At 42.9% G+C, this 19849-nt stretch overlaps 1 protein-coding gene across 1 annotated transcript; it reads right to left on the bottom strand.

The window, feature by feature from the left end:
• Positions 1-4279: 4279 nt before the first annotated feature.
• Positions 4280-18769, bottom strand: SNTN (sentan, cilia apical structure protein). The gene is made up of 4 exons (XM_042927531.1): positions 18660-18769; positions 16641-16675; positions 9377-9516; positions 4280-4497 (listed from the first exon to the last, which is right to left on the bottom strand). Exons 1-4 carry the CDS (start codon positions 18767-18769, stop codon positions 4339-4341), a joined length of 444 nt encoding a protein of 147 aa, XP_042783465.1. The 3' UTR covers positions 4280-4338.
• Between the last annotated feature and the right edge of the window lie 1080 nt (positions 18770-19849).

Below are 19849 nucleotides of genomic sequence, written 5' to 3'. Positions count from 1 at the left end.
ATAGATGACAGGAGACTGGCACAATAAATATTTCAGGCCTGAACTCCCTGAATTCAGGGATGGTCTCCCTCTGTCCATGGGCTGGGCCACCCTTTCTGGATTCAGCAGACTGGTCTCCCCAAGAGCACTCATCAGCTCTACTGATACTGAAGGTCAGCTGATGAGCAGGATGCCTGTTGGTTTGCTGCCAGTCCTTTCTCCCTGTCTTACAAAGGACTATTTAAAGCACAGTTCCTGATCTCATACTTGGACCCATTTTTAGACACTGGAATAAAGAAAATTAGGGGTTCTAGGACTGGGTATGTTTCTGTCACACTCACCAAATTGCAAGGGTACTTGCAGCTCTTGGAAAGGAATCTTTTAACTATATTTAATCACAGGAAAACTTTCCAGGGAGGCTCAGGTTAGCTCCTTTTATACAGTGACAATGCAAGAAAGGATTTGCTTGGAATAACAAAAAGATTATTCCACCAAGACACTTTTAATGAGCTTATACCTGAGAAGCAAATAACATTACCTTCTGGTCCAAGTTACAGATTTGGCATTAGAGATTTTTGCTAATTTCCCCTGTCAATTGTTCCCCAGCTCCTTCCTTCTTTCTTTGAGAACTTGCCCATCTACTTTGCAAAGACTCATTTCTCACTGTCCCTGCTGAGTGGGCATGTGATTTGCTTCTCTGAATGCAGACAAGATCAAGAGTCCCTACTCAAATGCACACAATCAGATTCTCTCTCTTGGGGATTGGGATCCGGTTTCTGAGCTGCTACTGAGGGTCTGTTGGGCATTTAAAGGAAATGGTGAAGTTAGCGATGGGGACACTGTGTTTGCTCTTGTGCCAAGGAGGGGAAAGAACTGGTTGAGTGAGACACAGAGATAAAAAGGGAGATAGAGATAGGGCTAGAACTGAGAACAAGGGAGCATGGGGTGGGGGAAAGGAGAAGGAGGCAGAGGGAGAGAAAGCAGAATAATGATCACATGTAGACAGATGCAGAGACAAGAAACCAATTCATATAGGAGAAAGTAAGCGCAAAATCTTGTCCTTGATTTCTGTTTCTGCTTCCAGTATTTTGTGCACATTAATTGCATTCTCTGACTTTTCATCTCATTATATGCCCCCATACCTTGGTGATGAATATAACCCATCCCTTTTTCCTTTGTGTGTGTGTGTGTGTGTGTGTGTGTGTGTGATTAAATGGGTTTTGTTCCTTGCAACCAAGAAATCCCAAGACAGATTTACATCCACAATCTCACCTATGATGACCAGTAACATTTCAAGATGGCACCTTTGTCTTAAGAGTAGAATTCATAGTTTTGGGACGAGCACCAAGAAGTGAGGGAGGCCTTTGTGATCTACTGTCTTAGCATCATGCTCATTGATTTATCTGTCACTAGTGCTTCACGTGCTTTGGCTCTGTTTTTATTCTTTGCATCAAGCTAAAATAGATTCTATAATTGATATCCTCAGTGGAGCGTGACTTTCCATCTGGGATAGATTTTCAAAAATTCTTCCTGGGAGTCCAGAGGGTTGGAATGGCTCCAAGATTCCTCATCACACCATTGGCCAGCACCTCTTTTTTTCTTTCTCTGAAAGGTGTGAATTTGACCTTTTCATTGGTCACCAAGGCTGCCTTATATTCAGCTACTTGTGACTAGGATACAAAGGGCTTTGAGGGAGAGCAGCCCACAGAGTTCTATTTGAGGAATGCCAAATGGTTCCCCAGGACCCAGCTGATACCTCTTTCTCACACAGTGCCTGAAATGTGCAGTTATTTCTGTTGAATTATAATATTATTGCTCACGACAAAGTCTAATATTAGAACGAAATTAGCAATACCCACAGAGAGGGCAGAAAACTCTCAAACTTGCCACTTCAAGGACTTTGGAAAAAATCAAAACCTCTGTGCTTCAGTTTCCTCATCTGTAAGATGATAGTATTAATACATACCTCAGAGGGTTGTTATGGGGGTCGAAAGAGTTAATGTTTATAAAGCCCCTAAAATGGTGCCTGGCACTTAGTATGAGCCCTACTGAACATTTGTATCCCCTGTTAAAAGGATGATAGAGGGTAAAGTCTGGAGGTTTTTCTTACATGGTATGTAAACTCTTCAATGTAGAATATCTGAGGTTTGGGGAAATACAAATCAAAACCACATGGAGATACCACCTCACACCAGTCAGAGTGGCTAAATTTAACAATTCAGGAAACAACAGATGTTGGCGAGGATGTGGAGAAACAGGAACCCTCTTGCACCGTTGGTGGGAATGTAAACTGGTGCAGCCGTTCTGAAAAATAGTATGGAGATTCCTCAGAAGATTAAAAATAGAATTACCCTACAATTCAGCAATAGCACTACTAGGAATTTATCCAAAGGATACAGGAATGCTGATTCATAGGGGCACATGTACCCCAATGTTTATAGCAGTGCTATCAACATGTCCATTGACTGATGAATGGATTAAGAAGATGTGGGATATATACACAATGGAATACTACTCGGCAATGAAAAAGAATGAAATCTTGCCATTTGCAACAACTTGGGTGGAACTGGAGGGTATTATGCTAAGTGAAAGAAGTCAGTAAGAGAAGGACAGATATCATATGTTTTCACTCATATGTAGAATTTGGGAAGACTATGGGAAAAGGAAAGGGGAAAAAATAGTTTCAGAGAGGAAGGCAAACCATAAGAGACTCTTAAATACAGAGAACAAATTTAAATACAGAGAACAAACCAACTTGATCGGGGCTGGGGAGGTGAAAATGGGTGATGGGCATGGAGGAGGGCACTTGTTAGGATGAGCACTGGGTGTGGTAAGTGATGAACCACAGGAATCTACTCCCAAATCCAAGAGCACACTATACACTGTATGTTAGCCAACTTGACAGTACGTTATGTTAGAAAAAAAAAGAATGCCTGAGGTTTGGAAAGTGGAAAGAAGCAAGGAGTCAGATCTTGGTGGATTGGGAACACTATAGGGTGAGACCAGGGGTGAAGGTCTCCCTCCTGAAAGAGTTTCTTCACATTATGTATGTGAGGCTTACCATGCTGGACTAGGAAGAAAAGGGGAGATAAGGCGGAGGGACTTTCGAAGTTACAATAATTTTACAATGAGTAGAAGTTTTTGTGAAAGTCTGTCTCAAAGGCTCAGGCATTGACGTGTGTGTGCGTGCGTGTGTGTGTGTAATTTAAACTCAAGAACACAGGCGTGGACATAGGGGATGTGGGTCCTTGAAACACACTTTTAGAAGCTTTTCTCAAAAAGTTGCTGGTTGACAATAAAAAGTTGACACACAGATTACAAGGATATTGGGATGTTGGGATTTTATGTTTATTTAGGTATAATTCACATAGAGCAAAATTACCCTTTGTAGCATACAGTTTTAAGAGTTTGACAAATGTAGGCAGTCATGTAACCACCACCACAATCGAGATATAAAACATTGCCATTCCCCCCCAAAAGTTCCCTTGTGCCCGTTTGTGGACAACTCCATTTCCCGCCCACAGTTTTGGCATCCACTGATCTTTTTTTTTCCCCTCATGTAGTTTCACCTTTTGCAGTAAAGCTTCTCTGACCTTTAAGCTCAGGTAATGTGATAAACACTTCTAGCATCCTGGTGCCCTTATAATTATAGTGTATATGCAATTGACATCCATTGTTAAATATCCACCTCCTCTGCTAGACTTCTGCAGGCATGTCTGAGGGCAGAGAGTATGTAGCTAGGGCGTTACTGTATCCTCAGTACCATCCAGAAAAGGCTGAACAAACCTTCATTCATTCATTAAGTGATAACTCAAAGACTATAAGGAAGATGCTCTAAGTCACTATTGACTAAGCAAAAGCAATTTGGTACCCAGTGGTATCAAATGTAACCTATTGTAAAGCACCCAGAGACTAGATCATTCAAACATTCCTGGAGAGTATGCAGGCACTTTTGGAGTTATTGGGTCTAAATATTAGCAATCAGAACCATCCCAGGCAATCCCAGATTCATGGGATTAATTGTTCAATTAGCTAAAAATAAAATGGAAAAGTCTTCAGTCATTTAACAATCTACTGCCATTATTTTGTTTACTTGCATATTTAATTTTTTTTAAATGTTTATTCATTTTTGAGAGAGAGAGAGAGAGAGAGAGAGAGAGAGAGAGAGACAGAGCATGAGTAGGGGAGGGGCAGAGAGCGAGGGAGACAGAATCCAAAGCAGGCTCCAGGCTCTGAGCCATCAGCACAGAGCCTAACGCAGGGCTCGAACTCGTGAATTGCAAGAGCATGACCCAAGCTGAAGTGGAACGCTTAACCAACTGAGCCACCCAGGTGCTCTGATTGTATTTTTAAAGCTGTTTACTTCATGATTTTTACACTCCATATATTTTGTAGCAACTCTGAAGTTACAGTGATGCTTAAGAGCAAAATCATGAAATCCTCAAAATCAAGCTTATTTTCAGTGTGCTCGTCGAGTTCAGAAAGGAGGTCTTTGTATTTTGGTTTTGTTTCTTGTCCCTGTGAGAATAAAGAATAAGTAAAAACCGAATTCATTGTGCCACCTTGGTTTTACAGATAACAAGCAATTAAGAAACATGTTATTAACATGTTCTTGTAACATGGCATAACACGGTAGTAACAATATGATGTCAAGTGGGGCACTGTGTTAAATCTTTTCATGGGTTATTTCACCGAATTTCCACAGTGACCTTATGAATATATGACTATTATCCCCACTTAACAGATGAGCATCAAAAGACTCAGTGAGAATTAAGTCACTTGCCCTAACCTAGGCAGCTATTGGTGTGAAGCTAGAGTTCATGGTCTTGGCCGCCTGATTCTGGAGCCCACACTCTTAACTACTAACCATCTGCCTCTCTAGAAGCACAGATATGTTACATTTTTCACAATTTCAACATATAATCTCTGTTATGAGAGGTATTCACTCCGTGTTCTAATGAACAATAAGATCGTCCAGAAATACGAAATTAAAAAATGCTCATAGAAAAATCTGTGCTTTGGAAAATTGTCCAGCGTTCAGTGTCATCACAAATCACACCCAAGTCCATAGTCCTCCTAAATAGATTGAGGGGAAACATGTGAGTAGTACATCCATGAAGAGGCTTTTTAGTTTCCAACCACAGCCTGTGAAATATCCTCCCAAGTGGCATTAACAACATTAAGGTCATTTGATTCTCTGGTATTCTGGGCTGTGTTTGCATTTAGTTCAACCCCAAATGCTCAGCCATGTGCTAGCTGTAAAAAGCCATCACAGCAACGACTAAAGCACTTTAGGAATGATGATACATTCCTCTTACCGACTAGACCATTCTTGTCTCTCCAGGCTGGTTGTCCTCAAGAGGTCACACCTAACAGTGAAGGCAAAAAGAGTTTCCCCTGCCTCGCTCCATGACAGCTGAGTGCTCTGTGGACATGGTGGGGCCCACGGCAGAGACAGGACTACTTACTAGTGGAAGGATACACTGCTCAAAGGTCAGAGGCGGCTGTAGATCTTCTCTCTTTTTTCTCTATGTATTTTAAGTACCTGGGAGCTGGCCCAGGTAGTTCTCTTGGGGACTGATCAGCCATCTTGTTTCTGTATCTTCTTATCAGTGCGTATAAATGCTCAGTTTTATTTTATCTGACTGACTATAGAGTGTTAAGATCCCCCCAAATTATGTTAGGCTTGTGAGAAAGGAGATGTTCCTCTCAGAACCCAGGCCTCAGCCCAAAGTGCCATCTCAGTTAACCAGAGAGCTCCACATAGGGATGTAGGAGAAAGCCCAGTTAGTCATTAAGGGGCTGCGGTCTTTTGCTGTTGATGTGTGTGCCCCTACCTGCCCTGAGGAGTCTCACAGAGCTGGGTGCTAGGTCCAAGGCAGCGTCCTGACATTACTCTCCATGTTTGCTCCTTAAAGTTAAGTTACCACTATTAATACTGAGAATGTCCTAGAGTCCCCTGAAATATGGCTTCTGCTTTCTGTCATCTTGAGCAGAGAGCAGGACTTCTCATGAGGCCTGGATAGGTCTGCTGCCAGAGATCCAGAAATTGTCTGCCTCTTTCAAGTTTAATCTACACTGAGGGACATGATTTGGCTCTAACTTTCTTTTGCCCTTGGCTGTTCTCAGAGGGGATGGTGAATTACAGCAGGAACCCCCTCGTCCGAGGTTTCTCTTTCCACAGTTCGAGTTGCCTGGGTCAACTGGGATTTGGAAGCAACCATTCTCCTTCTGATGATCATCAGAAGGTCAATGGAAGCCTAAGTTGACGTGACAGTGCTTACGTCATTTACCTCCCTTCCTCTCAGTCACGTGGCATTTTATCATCTCACATGCCCACCGGAAGGGTGAGTACAGTACAATAAGGTATTTTGAGAGAGAGATCACGTTCACGTAACTTCTACTAGAGTATATTGTCATTGTTCTATTTTATTATTATTGTTGTTGTTAGGAGTCTCTTACTGCATCTAATTTATGAAGGAAACTTTATCATAGGCATGTGTGCATAAGGAAAAGCAGTCTAGAGAGGCTTCTGTACTGTCTGTGGTCTCAGGCATCCACGGGGGCCTGGGAACTGTCCCCTTACATGGGGTGGGGAGGGGTAGGTGGTGCAATTGTACATCAGGATGACCATCCACTAGGTCCTCATTTTCATACGTGTGAAAAGCTCCCTGAAGATCTGCCCAGCCACCAAGTATGAGGCCTTTTTCTCTCTAGAATGTGTCATCTCGTTTGGCCTCTGATGTAGGCAAGTGTTATAGGATTTCTTCACCCACGCTTTCCTTAAAGGCTCCCCAGAACGTTTTACCGCTTGGCAAATTCTTGCCTGATACTTCTGGCTACAAAGATTTTTCTTAAAAAAAAAAAAAAATCAAATAATCATACAAATAATACTTATTCTTCCTGAAATTGAAAATGTGTACTCTTTGGGAGCCTGGATGGCTCAGTTGGTTAAATGACCCTTGAGCTTGGCTTGGGTCATAATCTCATGGTTCGCGAGTTTGAGCCCCAAAACGGGCTCTGCACTGACAGCACGGCTGCTGCTTGGGATTCTCTCTCCCTCTCCCTGCCCCTACCCCGCTCGCTGTCTCTCTCTCAAAATAAATAAAATTAAAAAAAAAAAAGAAAGCAAGAAAATATGTACCCTTTGACCTCTATCAGTTCACTTCCTCCTCCCCCTCCCCCTCCCCCTGGGAACCACATTCTATTCCCTGTTCTAATGAAATTGAGTTTTTATAAAATCACTTTATTTGTGGAATAAAAAAAAAAGTCGATTTCTCACACAGTCTTTTGAAATAATCCAAGATTCACAGGAAGTTGTCCCCTTGGCCCACCTTTCCCCAGTGGATGACACCAGATATAACTGTCATATGCTAGAGCCAATACATTTATATTTTCATGGAATTATAGTACTTATTTTCGTAGTATCTCCGAACACCCATAGAACTTTAGAGACTGCTTTAAGTCTTTTTCTTGCTCTACCTACTAATAAATATTGGTGGTCTAGACTCTGTACGAACCCCTCTTTTCTTCTTATGCATGTCCCCTCAGGCAGCATTTCCCTAAGTATGCTTGTAGAGTGTAACGCAGTTTTAGGCGAGGCAGGATGAAATATTAAATACAAGTTAGTAGTCATCTATTCTTTTACTACCTTCCACTCTTACCCATTGAATTAACACTTAGAATAGTGATGTTATTAAAAAGAGATAATTCTAAGTTTATTTACTGAGAGAGAGAGAGACACACAGACAGACAGCAGGTGGGGCAGGAAGAGAGGGGGAGAGAGAGAGAGAGAGAGAGAGAGAGAGATAGAGAGAGAGAGAGAATCCCAAGCAGGCAGTGCCCTGACTGCAGAGCCCAATGCGGGGCTCAAAATCACGAACCGTGAGATCATCACCTGAGCCCAAATGAAGAGTCGGGTGCTTAACCGACTGGGCCCCCAGGTGCCTCAGTGATAAAGTATTCTTATAAAATAAATTTATTTAAAAAGAAAGTTAACTTAAAGAAGAAAAGTTCTAAGTGAATTATAATACAGACTCTAGGCAGATATGGGAAAGATATTGAAGGAGGTATTCAAATGACTGAAGGTTGGAAAATACGCCTCTAGGTAATTTAGGTCACTCCCTTCAGGTCAGTGACTGTTCATCTACTGCTAACTCTGACTTCTGAATTGCGAACACAAATCTCTATTCTGACCTCCCAAGTCATATGTCCTGTTGCTCTGTTTCTCCTCCGGAATGTTTCATGGACATCTTAAAATTGACAAATTCTGATGGAACTCATCATTTCTCCTCCCACCCCACCTCACCTCAAATATGCTTATTCCCCAATCTTTGACTTCTCTGGAAATGAGGCCACCACCCATTTCTTCCCACAGTCGGAAACTGGGGTGTCATAATTTGCTCTTCCTGTCCTTCAACCCTATAGCCAGTCAATTATTGGATCCTGTTCATTCCACCTTCCAGATGTCTCTCCTGTTCAGCACCCTAGTCCCGACATCATTGGCCTCTGTTTGGAGTGCTTCCTCACAGACACTCTTTCTTTGTCCCACCCCCACCCGGACCCCTACCCCAATCCCATCTGCAGGTGATGTAATTTCTTCACCCTTGATTTAGAAACATTCCTGGCTTCCTCCTGCTCTCAGGCTATGCCTTTGTAATTTTGCTTCTCTCCACCTTCTCAGCCTCATCGCCTAGTGCTTCCTACTTTCCTTTCCCTTCTCGGCTCTCCCAGATCTTTGACCTGCCTTACAGGATTTGCATATGCCATTGCCTCTGCTTGGAATGCTACGTTCTCAGTGCCCACCCTCCTCCCTTGCAAAACTAACTCTTGCTCACTCTTCAGATCTCAGCTATACCTTTATTTTCCAGGAGAGCTTCTTTGACTGACTGCCCCAAGATGGTCCCTGTTTTACTCTTTCGATGCATGCCATACTGTTTCATGGTTATTTGCATATTTCTAATGACCTTTTCAGCATCTCTCTCTACTCTGCTAAGTTTTTTTTGAAGCTTATTTTGAGAGAGAGAGAGAGAAACAGCATGAGTGGGGGATGGGCAGAGAGAGAGGGAGAGACAGTGAATCCCAAGCAGGGTCTGCGCTACCCGCACAGAACCTGCTACGGGACTTGAACTCACAAAACCATGAGATCATGACCTGAGCTAAAATCAAGAGTTCCACGCTTAGCCAACTGAACCACCCAGGCACCCCTCTACTCTGCTGGATTTTTAGCTTGTTCACTGCATTAACTTCAGTGCTCAGTTCACTTCCTGGCAAACGGTAGGTGTTCATTAAACATTTGTTGAATGAAACAATAGGGCCCTTTCGCTGGAGTTGTTGGCTCTTTGGGCCACCCAGTATGGCGTGGCCCCCGTTTCTTCATGCCTGTTCATTTTCTCACCTCCGTGAAATTCCTAAATTGGGTTTGCAGCAGATTTTTGGCAGTAGCTTTTCCAAGTTTACCATCAGGGTCAGAAGAGTTTCTGAAAATCAGAGCAATGGTAGCAATGGCCTTTTCCAGATCTGAGCCCTTCCTGAGAGCTGTGAGGGAAGAAACGTACAATGATGTAGTCTAGGTTAGAAATGGTTCTTCCCCAGACACAGGGTTGTATTTTCCGAGGGAACTGGGATGAGCAGGGTTGGAAGATGTATGTCAATGTGGCCCTGCCCTTGGACTCTTTGCCCCCTATCTGGGAGTGGGATGTAGGGACATCTGACACCAGGTCCTTAAATAATTGAAACAAAAGTTCCTTCAGGAGCAATAAGAATTAGTAGAATCAGGATAAGATTTACCACCTGCTTGTCATGTGACCTTGGGAAAACACCTCACCTCTCTCACAGTTGGTTTTTTGATCTGCAAAATATTTAAAGGGTACCTGCTTGGCGCTAGGCTCAGTCCCTGGCACTGAGGGTACCACAGTGAGTAAGACAGAGTCCTGCTCTTGTGGAGTTTATATTCGATGTCAATCAAATCATCACTTCAGGCCAGTGTGATAAAGGAGAATAGCATTTGAAACAAGCTCTTTGATATCATGATGGATAAGGGACCTCTTTGACCTAAGGCCTCAAACATACTGATTTCCCAGCTGGTTTCTCTGGTTTAATCTCCTTGAAAGGGCGATGCTAACTCATTCCTTTCTAGTGGGTAGCACCCAGTGGACACTGAGAACTACACAAGGTATAGCAAAAAAAATTTGTATGTTCTCTGTCCTCTGAGGCTCTAACACATCCTCTATTATAGAACTTCTCTCATGTTATAGTTACCGTATTAAAAAAAAAACCTTTTTAAATATTTATTCTTGAGAGAGACACACACGCACACAGAGCACGAGTAGGGAAGAGGCAGAGAGAGAGAGAGAGAGAGAGGGGGAGACACAGAATCCGAAGCAGGCTCCAGTCTCCAAGCTGTTAGCACACAGCCCGACGCGGGGCTCAAAACCACAAACTACGAGATCATGACCCGAGCTGAAGTAGGACGCTGAACCGACTGAGCCACCCAGGGCCCCAGTTACTGCATTTTTAATGGCCTTTCTTCTCAACTACATTGCAAGCCCTGTGAGGCCAGGGAATCATATCTTTCTTCATCACTGTATTCCCAGTGACCAACACAAATTCCTGCTATATAGTAGGTGCTAGGACATGCCATTTAATGAATGAATAAGAAGAAAAGAAAAACAAAATCCTACCATTTTTAACCCAGGTACTATGCAACAATTGTTTATACAAAGAATGATGATCAGACAGAATAACACAACTTTTGTATTGAGCACCCACTATATTTCTAATATTTTCCCACTCAGTACCCAGATGTGGCCTCTGCTCTTTTACAGTATACTTTACAATCTAATGAGATAATAAGTAATAATCAATAAGATAAGTGCTTATGCATGTATTTGCTTTTATATACATTCAATAATTATTTCTCTATATACATATATAACATGGATTTACAGCTCGTGATGTATGAGGCAAAAAAGGCACAGAAACAGAAAAAAATTTAAAAAATACATCTGGGGGGGTGCCTGGGTGGTTCATTTGGTTAAGCATCTGACTATGGCTCGGGTCACCTTTTGTGAGTTCAAGCCCCTCTGTGCTGACAGTTTAGGACCTGGAGCCTGCTTCAGATTCGTGTCTCCCTCTCTCTCTGCCCCTCCCCCACTCATGCTCTGTCTCTCTCTCTCCCTCAAGAAATGAATAAAACATTTAAAAAAATTACATCTGGGAGGAAAACTACTTAGATAGCTGGTCTTGGAGGTCTCTGTGAATAGATGAACATTTAAGTTAAGACCTAATGGATGAGAGGGATCCTGCCATGTAAAAGGGTTGGGGTGGGGTGGGGTGGGGTGGGGTGGGGTAGGCAGGCTAGGATTAGGGTTGTGCGGAATGTCCCAAGCTCAAGCAGAAGAGTGAGGGCTCGGATCAGAAGGAGTGTGGCACGTCGGGAGAGCTGAAAGGAGACAGCTGTGACTGAAACCTACAAGAAGGAGGTTTGGTTAAGAAAGGAGAACAAGACCACGGAGAGCTTACAGCCCATAGAAAAGCATCAGACTTTTCTTTGCAAACATTTTCTCCCAGTTCATAAACTGTTGGGTTTTTAATCCTTTGAGATCTTTTGTGGAGGAATTGTTTCCAATTTTTATCAAGTCTGATTTATCAATGTTTCCTCTTCTGAAAGAGTTGTCCTATGTAAAGTTAAAAGTTTTGTCATTGTATGGTCTACATTTAAATCCATGGCCCATTCTGAGTTCACGTTTCTAGAAGGTGTAAGGCTTAGGTGGAAGTTCGGGTTTTTAACCGGCGGAGGACCAGTTGCTTCCGCATCAGGTGTTGAAAATGCTATACTTCTTTTGCTAAATTGCTTTGCATCTTTGTCAAACATCAGTTGGGCATATTTGTATGGATCAGTGTCTGGGTTTCCCGTTCTGTTTCATTGATCTGTACATCTGTCCCTCTGTCAACATCGCATTTCTTTGATTCCAGTAGCCATATAGTAAGCCTTAATATGGAGGAGAGTGAGTCCCCCACTTTCTTCTTTTTCAAAATTATTTTGGCTATTTTAGGGCTTTCCATGTATATTACTTATGACTTGCAGTAAGCCTTAAGAGAATTTTTTTTAAGTTTATTTATTTATTTTGAGAGAGAGGGAGAGTGCTCAGGGAGGGGCAGAGAGAGAGGAGAGAGAGAATCTCAAACAGGCTCCATGCTGTCAGCACAGAGCTGAATGTGGGGCTTGACCTCATGAACCGTGAGATCGTGACCTGGGATGAAACCAAGAGTCTGACACTTAACCGACTGAGCCACCTGGGCGCTCAAGCTTTAGCAGAAATTTGACGAGAATTGCCGTACTTACTGCATCGACTCTTCCAGTTCAGGAACACAGTATGTATCTCCATCGTCATAGCACTTTACGGATGAAGCAAGGATGTGACCTCGCTGGGGACCCACCACTAGTAAGTGGCAGAGCTTGAATTTGAATCCTGGTCAAAAACATAAGCCTCCTGCAGAGATTTTTTTTTTTTTTTTTCTGCCTGTCTTCTGCTCTGTGGCACCTGGAATCTTTAGAAAAATGCCTGGCAAATGGTACATGCTTCACATATATTCATGGAATGAGTGTCTGCCAAATCTATGTCCTTAGCTTCTTACTCCCTGATTTCTTCCCTCGTTCCCGATGCTCAGTCTTATCTGCCTATGATTCTGCTTGACATTTCCCATTTCTGTCTGCTCACCCAGTGGCTGGGCCTCCATCTAGCCTAGAATGCCAACCTCAGAACATTCCCTGCTTCTTTGGATTTTATTGTTAGCTTTTTCTCCCCCTCTCCCCCATCCTTAGCCATCTCTTCCCTTCACCTCTGTCGCATCCCTGACACCCACAGTCAGAATTGAGATGCTTCTCGATTACCCAACACTCTGCAGCTCGTCGAAATACATGGAGATGAGCATATTCCTCTAGCTTGGGTCTGTCTTTCCTGGGGTGTGTGCTTGAGGAGGTGGGATGCTATATGGCGGTAACCTTGAACTTAAGTGGCCAAAAAAATAGACTCCATTTATTCTGTCTTTAAGAAGCAAATTGCTTAGAGGAAATACCTTAATTCCTTAAGAGGTAAACATTCCTTCTGTAATTTTGGCCAGTTGATTCATTAATTAATAACCAAGAATAAATTAGAGAAGGCTTTAGTATGAGCTGTTCTATTCTCCAGGCTCTTTCTGGTGAGGAAGGGGTGTATTTCCAGTCTGGAGTGGGCTTGCAAATAATGACAGACACCCTCCTTGTTTATTGCGTACCAGGTGCCTTTCACACATAATCTTATTTAATGCTTAGTAAAACCCACAGAGGTAAGTGTGATTTGTGTCTCAATTTTACATATTGGAAACTGACACATGGAGAGATTAAGAGTTTTAAGGTCACATCGCTCAGAAGTGGCAGAGGAAACATTTGAAAGTCTGATTTCAAAGACCACAGAAAGATCTGCCACTTTGGAGTATCTATTTATAAGGCCACCTCCGTGGAGGCTGTGGAACCAGACATTTTCCAACCCTTCGAGGAACTCGACGTCTGGCTGCCTTCTAGATGGGGACTCCATCTGGACTAGCCAACTCCTTTTTCCTTCTCCTCCATTCGTTTGAACCCGGCAGGCAGTTTTTGTCCTGACTATAAAATAGCATATGTTCATGGTAAAAACTGAACTAGAAAACATCACATATGAAAGTTAACAAGGCACTCTGGTTATCTTACCAACACCGATGATACTTTGCGAGATGTTTTGTTTTTCTGTTTTTATGGCTGGGTTCTTCCCTTACTAAACCCAGCGTGTTGCCTTTTAATTCCTGTCTGCCTCACAGAGTTGTGAGCAAATATGTGAAAGCATATTGTAAAGGGCTAAGTCCTAATAAAAATGCAAGGGCTTGATGCTTCTCTTTTGGTGTCTTTTATCAGCTTTCTTGCCTCTGGAAGGGGTGTATCGGAGAGGGTGTTAAACAAGGTACTTCATGTCGACCTCTCCTGTTATTTCCGACCTCGCTTCTTATGCTTTGATAATACTAAACTGTGTGTAGTCCCCTTACTCACTCTGTTCTCCCAACAAGTACTTTTTGGCAAATATTTATTACCAGGCTCTGTCTTACTTCTGGGGATAGAACCGTGAACAACAGCAGTGGAGACATTCTAAGTTTTCTGGTGCTTGTGTTCTGGAGGACAGTTGTAAACGAATGATTATGGAGCTGGTATTCTACGTGTCAGCCCCTCCTCTGTAGGATATACAGGGTTCAACTCACTTAATTCTTACATCAGCCTTCGTAGGTAGGTTCCCGTATCATCCCCACTCTATAGAGGAGAAAACTGAGGCACAGAAAGGTTAGGTAGCTTGCTCGAGGTCACACAGTCCGGTCTCTCCTCATGATGCACACTGCCTTTAGATATTGTTTTTCAGGCAGTGTATTCTGTACGACTCTTTCCGACACCCCCAGATTGGGCAACAGGTCCCTCTTCTGGGCTTCTCGACTTCCCCAGACATACATTTATCATAACCCTCACACTAGAACACTCTTCAGCTATCTAAATTTCCTTCTAGGTCAGTGCTGTCCAAGAGAAATGTAATGTGAGCCGTAATGATAATCTAAACATTTCTGGTAGCCACATTAAGAGAGTAAAAGGAAACATACAAAATTATTTTCATAACACATTTTATTTAACCCAGTGTATTAAAAATATTATCACTTGGGGCGCCTGGGTGGCTCAGTCGGTTAAGTGTCTGACTTTGGCTCAGGGCATGATGTGGTGACTTTGAGCCCCACGTCAGGCTCTGTGCTGACAACACAGAGCCTGGAGCCCGCTTCCAATTCTGTGTCTCCCTCTCTCTCTCTGCCCCTCCCCTGCTCACGCTCTGTCTCTGTCTCTCTCTCAAAAAGAAACATTAAAAAATTTTTTTTTTAAATATCATTTCAATATGTAATCCATCTAAGCAAATTATTGAAACAGGCTCCATTTTGTTTTATATTAAGTCTCTTAAATCTGACTTATCTATTACACATATTTCAGTGCTCAGTACCTTCATGTGCCTAGTGGCTGCTCTATTGGACGGAACAGTTCTAGACTGCACACTCCCAAGGGCAGTTACTACATTTTATTTACCTGTACGCTCATTCCCAGGCCCTGGAGGGTTGTGGGCCTTAGTGTACGTGTGTTGGACTGAGCTGACTGGAACTTCAGGGCCAGCCTCTGCCTCTTTCTCCTCACCTGCCATGGAACGTGGGACACAGATCTCAACCCTGGATCTAGCAAGTACCTGACACATTAGTGTAATAGGAACACAACTCTCAGTACAGCAAGGTGTCAGAATCCCCTCATTTGAGAACTTTTCCTAGTAGCAGTTAGTTTTGCAAATGGAGCAATGGAGACCTATGGGAGAGAAGTGGTCTGTCCAAGTTCACACAGGTAGTGTGCGGCAAGAATAAAAACTGGGTCTCTTTTTTTCCTGTCTAGGTCAGTAGTTTCCCCAATACTCTAGTGCTTCTCAAACTTTTCTGCCACAAAACTGCTTTGAATGCTAGAGGCAGAGATGTGCTCGTCCCCCACTCCCACCCTCAAGAGGTCAAGGGCATACGCCCAAGTAGCCAGCAGAGAAAATGTGGGTTCTCACCTCTACTTCATCCTCTATCCCTGCCTTATTTCAATGGATAACGTTTAGAATTACTTGCCATTGAATAAAGCACATTCTGGGAAGTTGAGCCATGTTTATCCTGTGTTTTTTTAGGACATGGGAATAAATGTGGCCCAATGGTCCAATGCTAGGAATCTGGTGCTAAGAGTGGTGCACACGTGTGTGTGTGTTCAGGGGCAGTGAGGGTGATGGAGAGTTACTACTCCCCTCAACTTCCTAGAAGGGATAAGTTGTATTAGAAATGCGGGACAATTATCACGAGTGTCCGAAATTGTGTATATTGTAAAACAGAATAGGTTTTCTGTTGTCATAGTATAAAAACAATTGTTCCATCAAGATGGAGATTTATTTAAGTAAAAATACCAAGTCTCCTTTGGAGACGTTGGCCAGCCGTTTAGGAAGAAAAAGTTTCAATATAGTCATATCCAAGTTTATGCTTGTTATTCTGTGAACATTTTAAAGCCACAGATTTTGGAATAAGATAATGCCAAGTATATGAGTGGGGTTTTTTCTTAATATTACCACAGAAAGAACAATATGTTAGTTCTAAAGATATTTTACCTATAAAGTTGAATTCTGAGTGTAAATATTTCTATTTTGAGAGTTGGCAACAGTTTTCACTCGACCAACAAGGGGCAGTTGGGGGTTGTTTGCATTCTGAGTTCCAATGACCATTCACGAGTTAGATATTGATGGTCTTGCTCTGGATGGTCTTGCTCCGGAGGATGCTACCCATAGACAGGCAACTGCGCGTGTGGGAAGAACACTGAATTAGGAGTCATCGGATCCATGCTTTCAGCTTGGCCTTTAATGGACTAACTTGGGGCAAACTAATTCCTATCACTGGACTTCAGTTCTCAAAAGAGTTCTATAAACATGGGTATTTGATGATTTGTCCACAAGGTCTCTTACATTTCTGGCATCCTTTGCTGTCCTGTTCTTTTTAACTCCCGGTGCACTGTCATGGTAGAGGGGAAATACACACATCCCAGTCACTCCATGTCTTACCTTTCACTGAAGCCAGTTGTTTGGATACTGAAATGCTGCCAACAAAATGAAAGAAACATAAGGATTTTGGAGACTGGGCATTCATCTCTGCGTTGAAAGTAAAGCAATACAATGATTTAAAAATCAACTTATTTTCAGTAAGCTTTCACTGAACCTTCTAGTGCAGCAGCCATCTGTCTTGCAAACTCCATTTCCTCCTGGCCACATAGGAAAGAAGTGCTTAAACGTGCCTCGCCCACACATCCTGGTCTTTCTTGCGTTCACATAACCACATAACTAAATTCCCTCCAATGGGAAAGGAGTAGAAAAGAGTGATCACCTTTCATGTGAGCTCTTCTCTGTTCTCTCTTATTTCCAGCTGACTAACACAGAAATTATCAAGGACACCTTGGAACCCACATGTTGAAACCACAAGCATCCTTATCCTGGGTCCCTACATGGCTACATGGAATCAGTCTGCCACAAACCTGGAATCCCCACTCCGGACTGTCACATGAGAAAGAAAAAGAAAATAACTTCTTGTTCCATAAAACACTAAGGATTTGGAGTTTATTTATGTGCCCCAGGAGCTGAGCCTACCTAAGAGTCTAGGTCCTCTGTTGGAGGGAGAGGATACATCATGAATGACGGAGACATGTTCCTGCACTCTTGGGGCTTAAAGTCTAGTGCAGAAAGCAGACTTCAAACACGTAATTCAATACAAAGGACTGTCAGAGCATTTACAGAGGGCAGGGAAGAACTAACCCAGTCTACAGGTCTGAGTAATGGCATTTTATCTGAGCAGTAGGTGAAGAAGGAGGAAGAGTGTTCCAAGCAGAGGAAACAATGTACGTTGAGGCCCTGAAATGGGAGAAGCCAGGCCATGATCAAAGAACCAAAGGAAGCACAGAGTGGCTAGAACCCGGAGAAGGACGCAGATGGTGGTGGAAGGGGAGGCTGCAGTCAAGGGCCAGGGCCAGAGCCTGCTGAATCCTACAAAGGACTCTGGGCGTTATCCTAAGGGCAGTGGGAAGGAAGGGAATGGCACGATCACGTTTGCATTTGGGGAAGTTGTTCCACCTGATGTATCAGAAAAAGATTGGATAAGGGGCCAGATAGGAGGCAGGAAGATGAATCTCACTCCCTTACAAGTTGCAAATCAAAATTTGCTCCATATTTCAACCCCAATGGCTTTTGAGAAAGCCAGTAAGAACAATAGTACTTGGTCGTATTTTAGACAACCCCTTAAAGAAAATTTTTGGGTTGAAGATCTGGTTTTGGCATTAACTAGTCAAGATCTCATCACCTTGGGGGCCTCATTTTTCTTGTTTGTAAAATTAGGAAGCTGGACTCTGATATTTTACACCTTTTATGGTCTTCTTGGTGAGTTCCTCTTAGTTTTCTAGAAATTTTGCACCCTTATCATCCCCTTCATATAATGTGCTATCTTTTTACTTTGCATACATATAGTATACTTGCAACATGACTTGTGTTATTTTCTATTGTCATGATCTCCTGCATTAGTCTGTGAGAACTTTGAGGGCAAGAGCTGTGCAGTTTATCTCAAAAATCTTCCCCTCCCTACCTCCCACCTCCACCTAGCAAAATATTGCCGAGCACTTGTGAAGTGTTTAAGAGAGTGTTTTGAACTACAGGACATCTAAATAAAATTACATGAGAAAGATTATTTTTCATTTATTAGCCATAGTTTGACACATTTGAATGATATGAATCAATTTCCCTCTGTCACGGATAATCTGCAAGTATTTGTTCCACAGTTAAAATCATTGCTGTTTTGATTCACAAATGTTTCTCAAGAGGCAATCAAAGATATTTGTGTTGATTGTATCATCTTTTCAGTTTGCAATCAAGGCTGCACATTTGTTCCCTTTGTTTCCCCAATTCAATTTAAAGCTGGATTGGGGTGGGTAATAAGCACCAAATTCACAATTTCTTGGCCATCAGGTTGACAGGATCTCTTGGGAAATGCACCTGCAGGCTTAAATAAAACTCATTAAAGGAGAGCCACGCATCACTGACCTTTTGGGCATTTTCCTAGGCGCTAAAGTGGATGTTGGGGCTGCAGAAAGACTGGGGTCCCCTTCCAAGTGGAGGGCTTGGTCCTGGGTACTGTGCATACAGCCACACATACTCTGCTTGTCTGTTGTGTGTTGGTCCTTCCTAAGCAACAGTCACTTGCCCACTGTTACTATTGTCATTCACTCCATGACAACTATATAAGGCACTTTTAGAAGAGCCTTTTGCTGGTGTTATTATATGTAAACATTAAACCATTCATGCATTCAACAAACGTTTGAGTGCCTACGATAGGCCAGGCACTCTACAAGGTGCTGGGGACACAACAGTGAACAAAACCAGACATGGAGCCTGATCTCAGACAGCTTAGTGGGAAAGACATATTAATCAAGTGATCAAGCAAAAAAGTCACACCTGGGAACACTACCATGCAAGAGGATGCCAGGAGATTGGTATCAGCCAGGGAGACCAGGGAGGTGTCCCAGGGGAAGTGATGCTGGATGATGAGTAGGAGTTAAGTAGATGAAAAGTCAAAGGATCCACATTGTGGGCAGAAAGAATAGCCTGTACTAATTTCAGGGGCAGTGGGGAGTGTGGTGATCAGGAGGGACTAAAGGAAAGGCCAATGTGGCTGGACCGGAGAGGCTGGTGGGGAGTGAGGCCCTGCCTGAGGAAGAAGAGAAGGCATGGTGGTTAAGACCATGCAGGAGCTGGGAGGCCACAGTAGGAGATTTTCAGTCCAGGCCACAAGGACAGGAAAGTGTTTGTGGTTTTTAAGCAAGGAGAGTAATAAAGTTAGATTTACATTTTGAAAAAAATCACTGTAGCTTGTATGTGAACAATAGCATAGAGAGGTGGGCAGTATAAATGTACGAAGACCGGTGGGAAGGCTACTCCTCTTGTGTTAGCTTAGAGCTCTTTCTGTTAAAAAAACAAAAAAAACCAAAAAAAACAACAAAAAACCCAAAGAACAAAAAACAGGGGTTGTGTCAGCTCGGCCAAATAGGTCTGGTTCGAGGAAGAAGCGACCAATGATTATTTAGATCATGGGCAAGTTGATGGGGAGAGCAGACAGATCTCAACAGAAGCTAAGAACAGTCATTGTCCAGGCTGCAAATTGGCTCCAGGACATTGCTATCTTACTACTGCATCACGGGTCACTGTGTCCATAAGGCCATGTCACTCTCTCATCG

The sequence above is a fragment of the Panthera leo genome, chromosome A2, assembly GCF_018350215.1.
Source record: "Panthera leo isolate Ple1 chromosome A2, P.leo_Ple1_pat1.1, whole genome shotgun sequence".
NCBI lineage: Eukaryota > Metazoa > Chordata > Mammalia > Carnivora > Felidae > Panthera > Panthera leo.
This window is presented reverse-complemented; position numbering and strand designations above follow the sequence as displayed.

Bases quoted from the DNA above. Each gene is read 5' to 3' on its own strand.
- SNTN (XM_042927531.1), bottom strand. From the start codon at position 18,769: ATGTGTGGCTGTATGCACAGTACCCAGGACCAAGCCCTCCACTTGGAA. The intron at 16,676-18,659 runs GTCAGTGATGCG...TTTTGTTGGCAG, and splicing joins CCTAGGAAAATGCCCAAAAG to CATTTCAGTATCCAAACAAC. The intron at 9,517-16,640 runs GTAAGACATGGA...CTTCCCTCACAG, and splicing joins ACAACTGGCTTCAGTGAAAG to CTCTCAGGAAGGGCTCAGAT.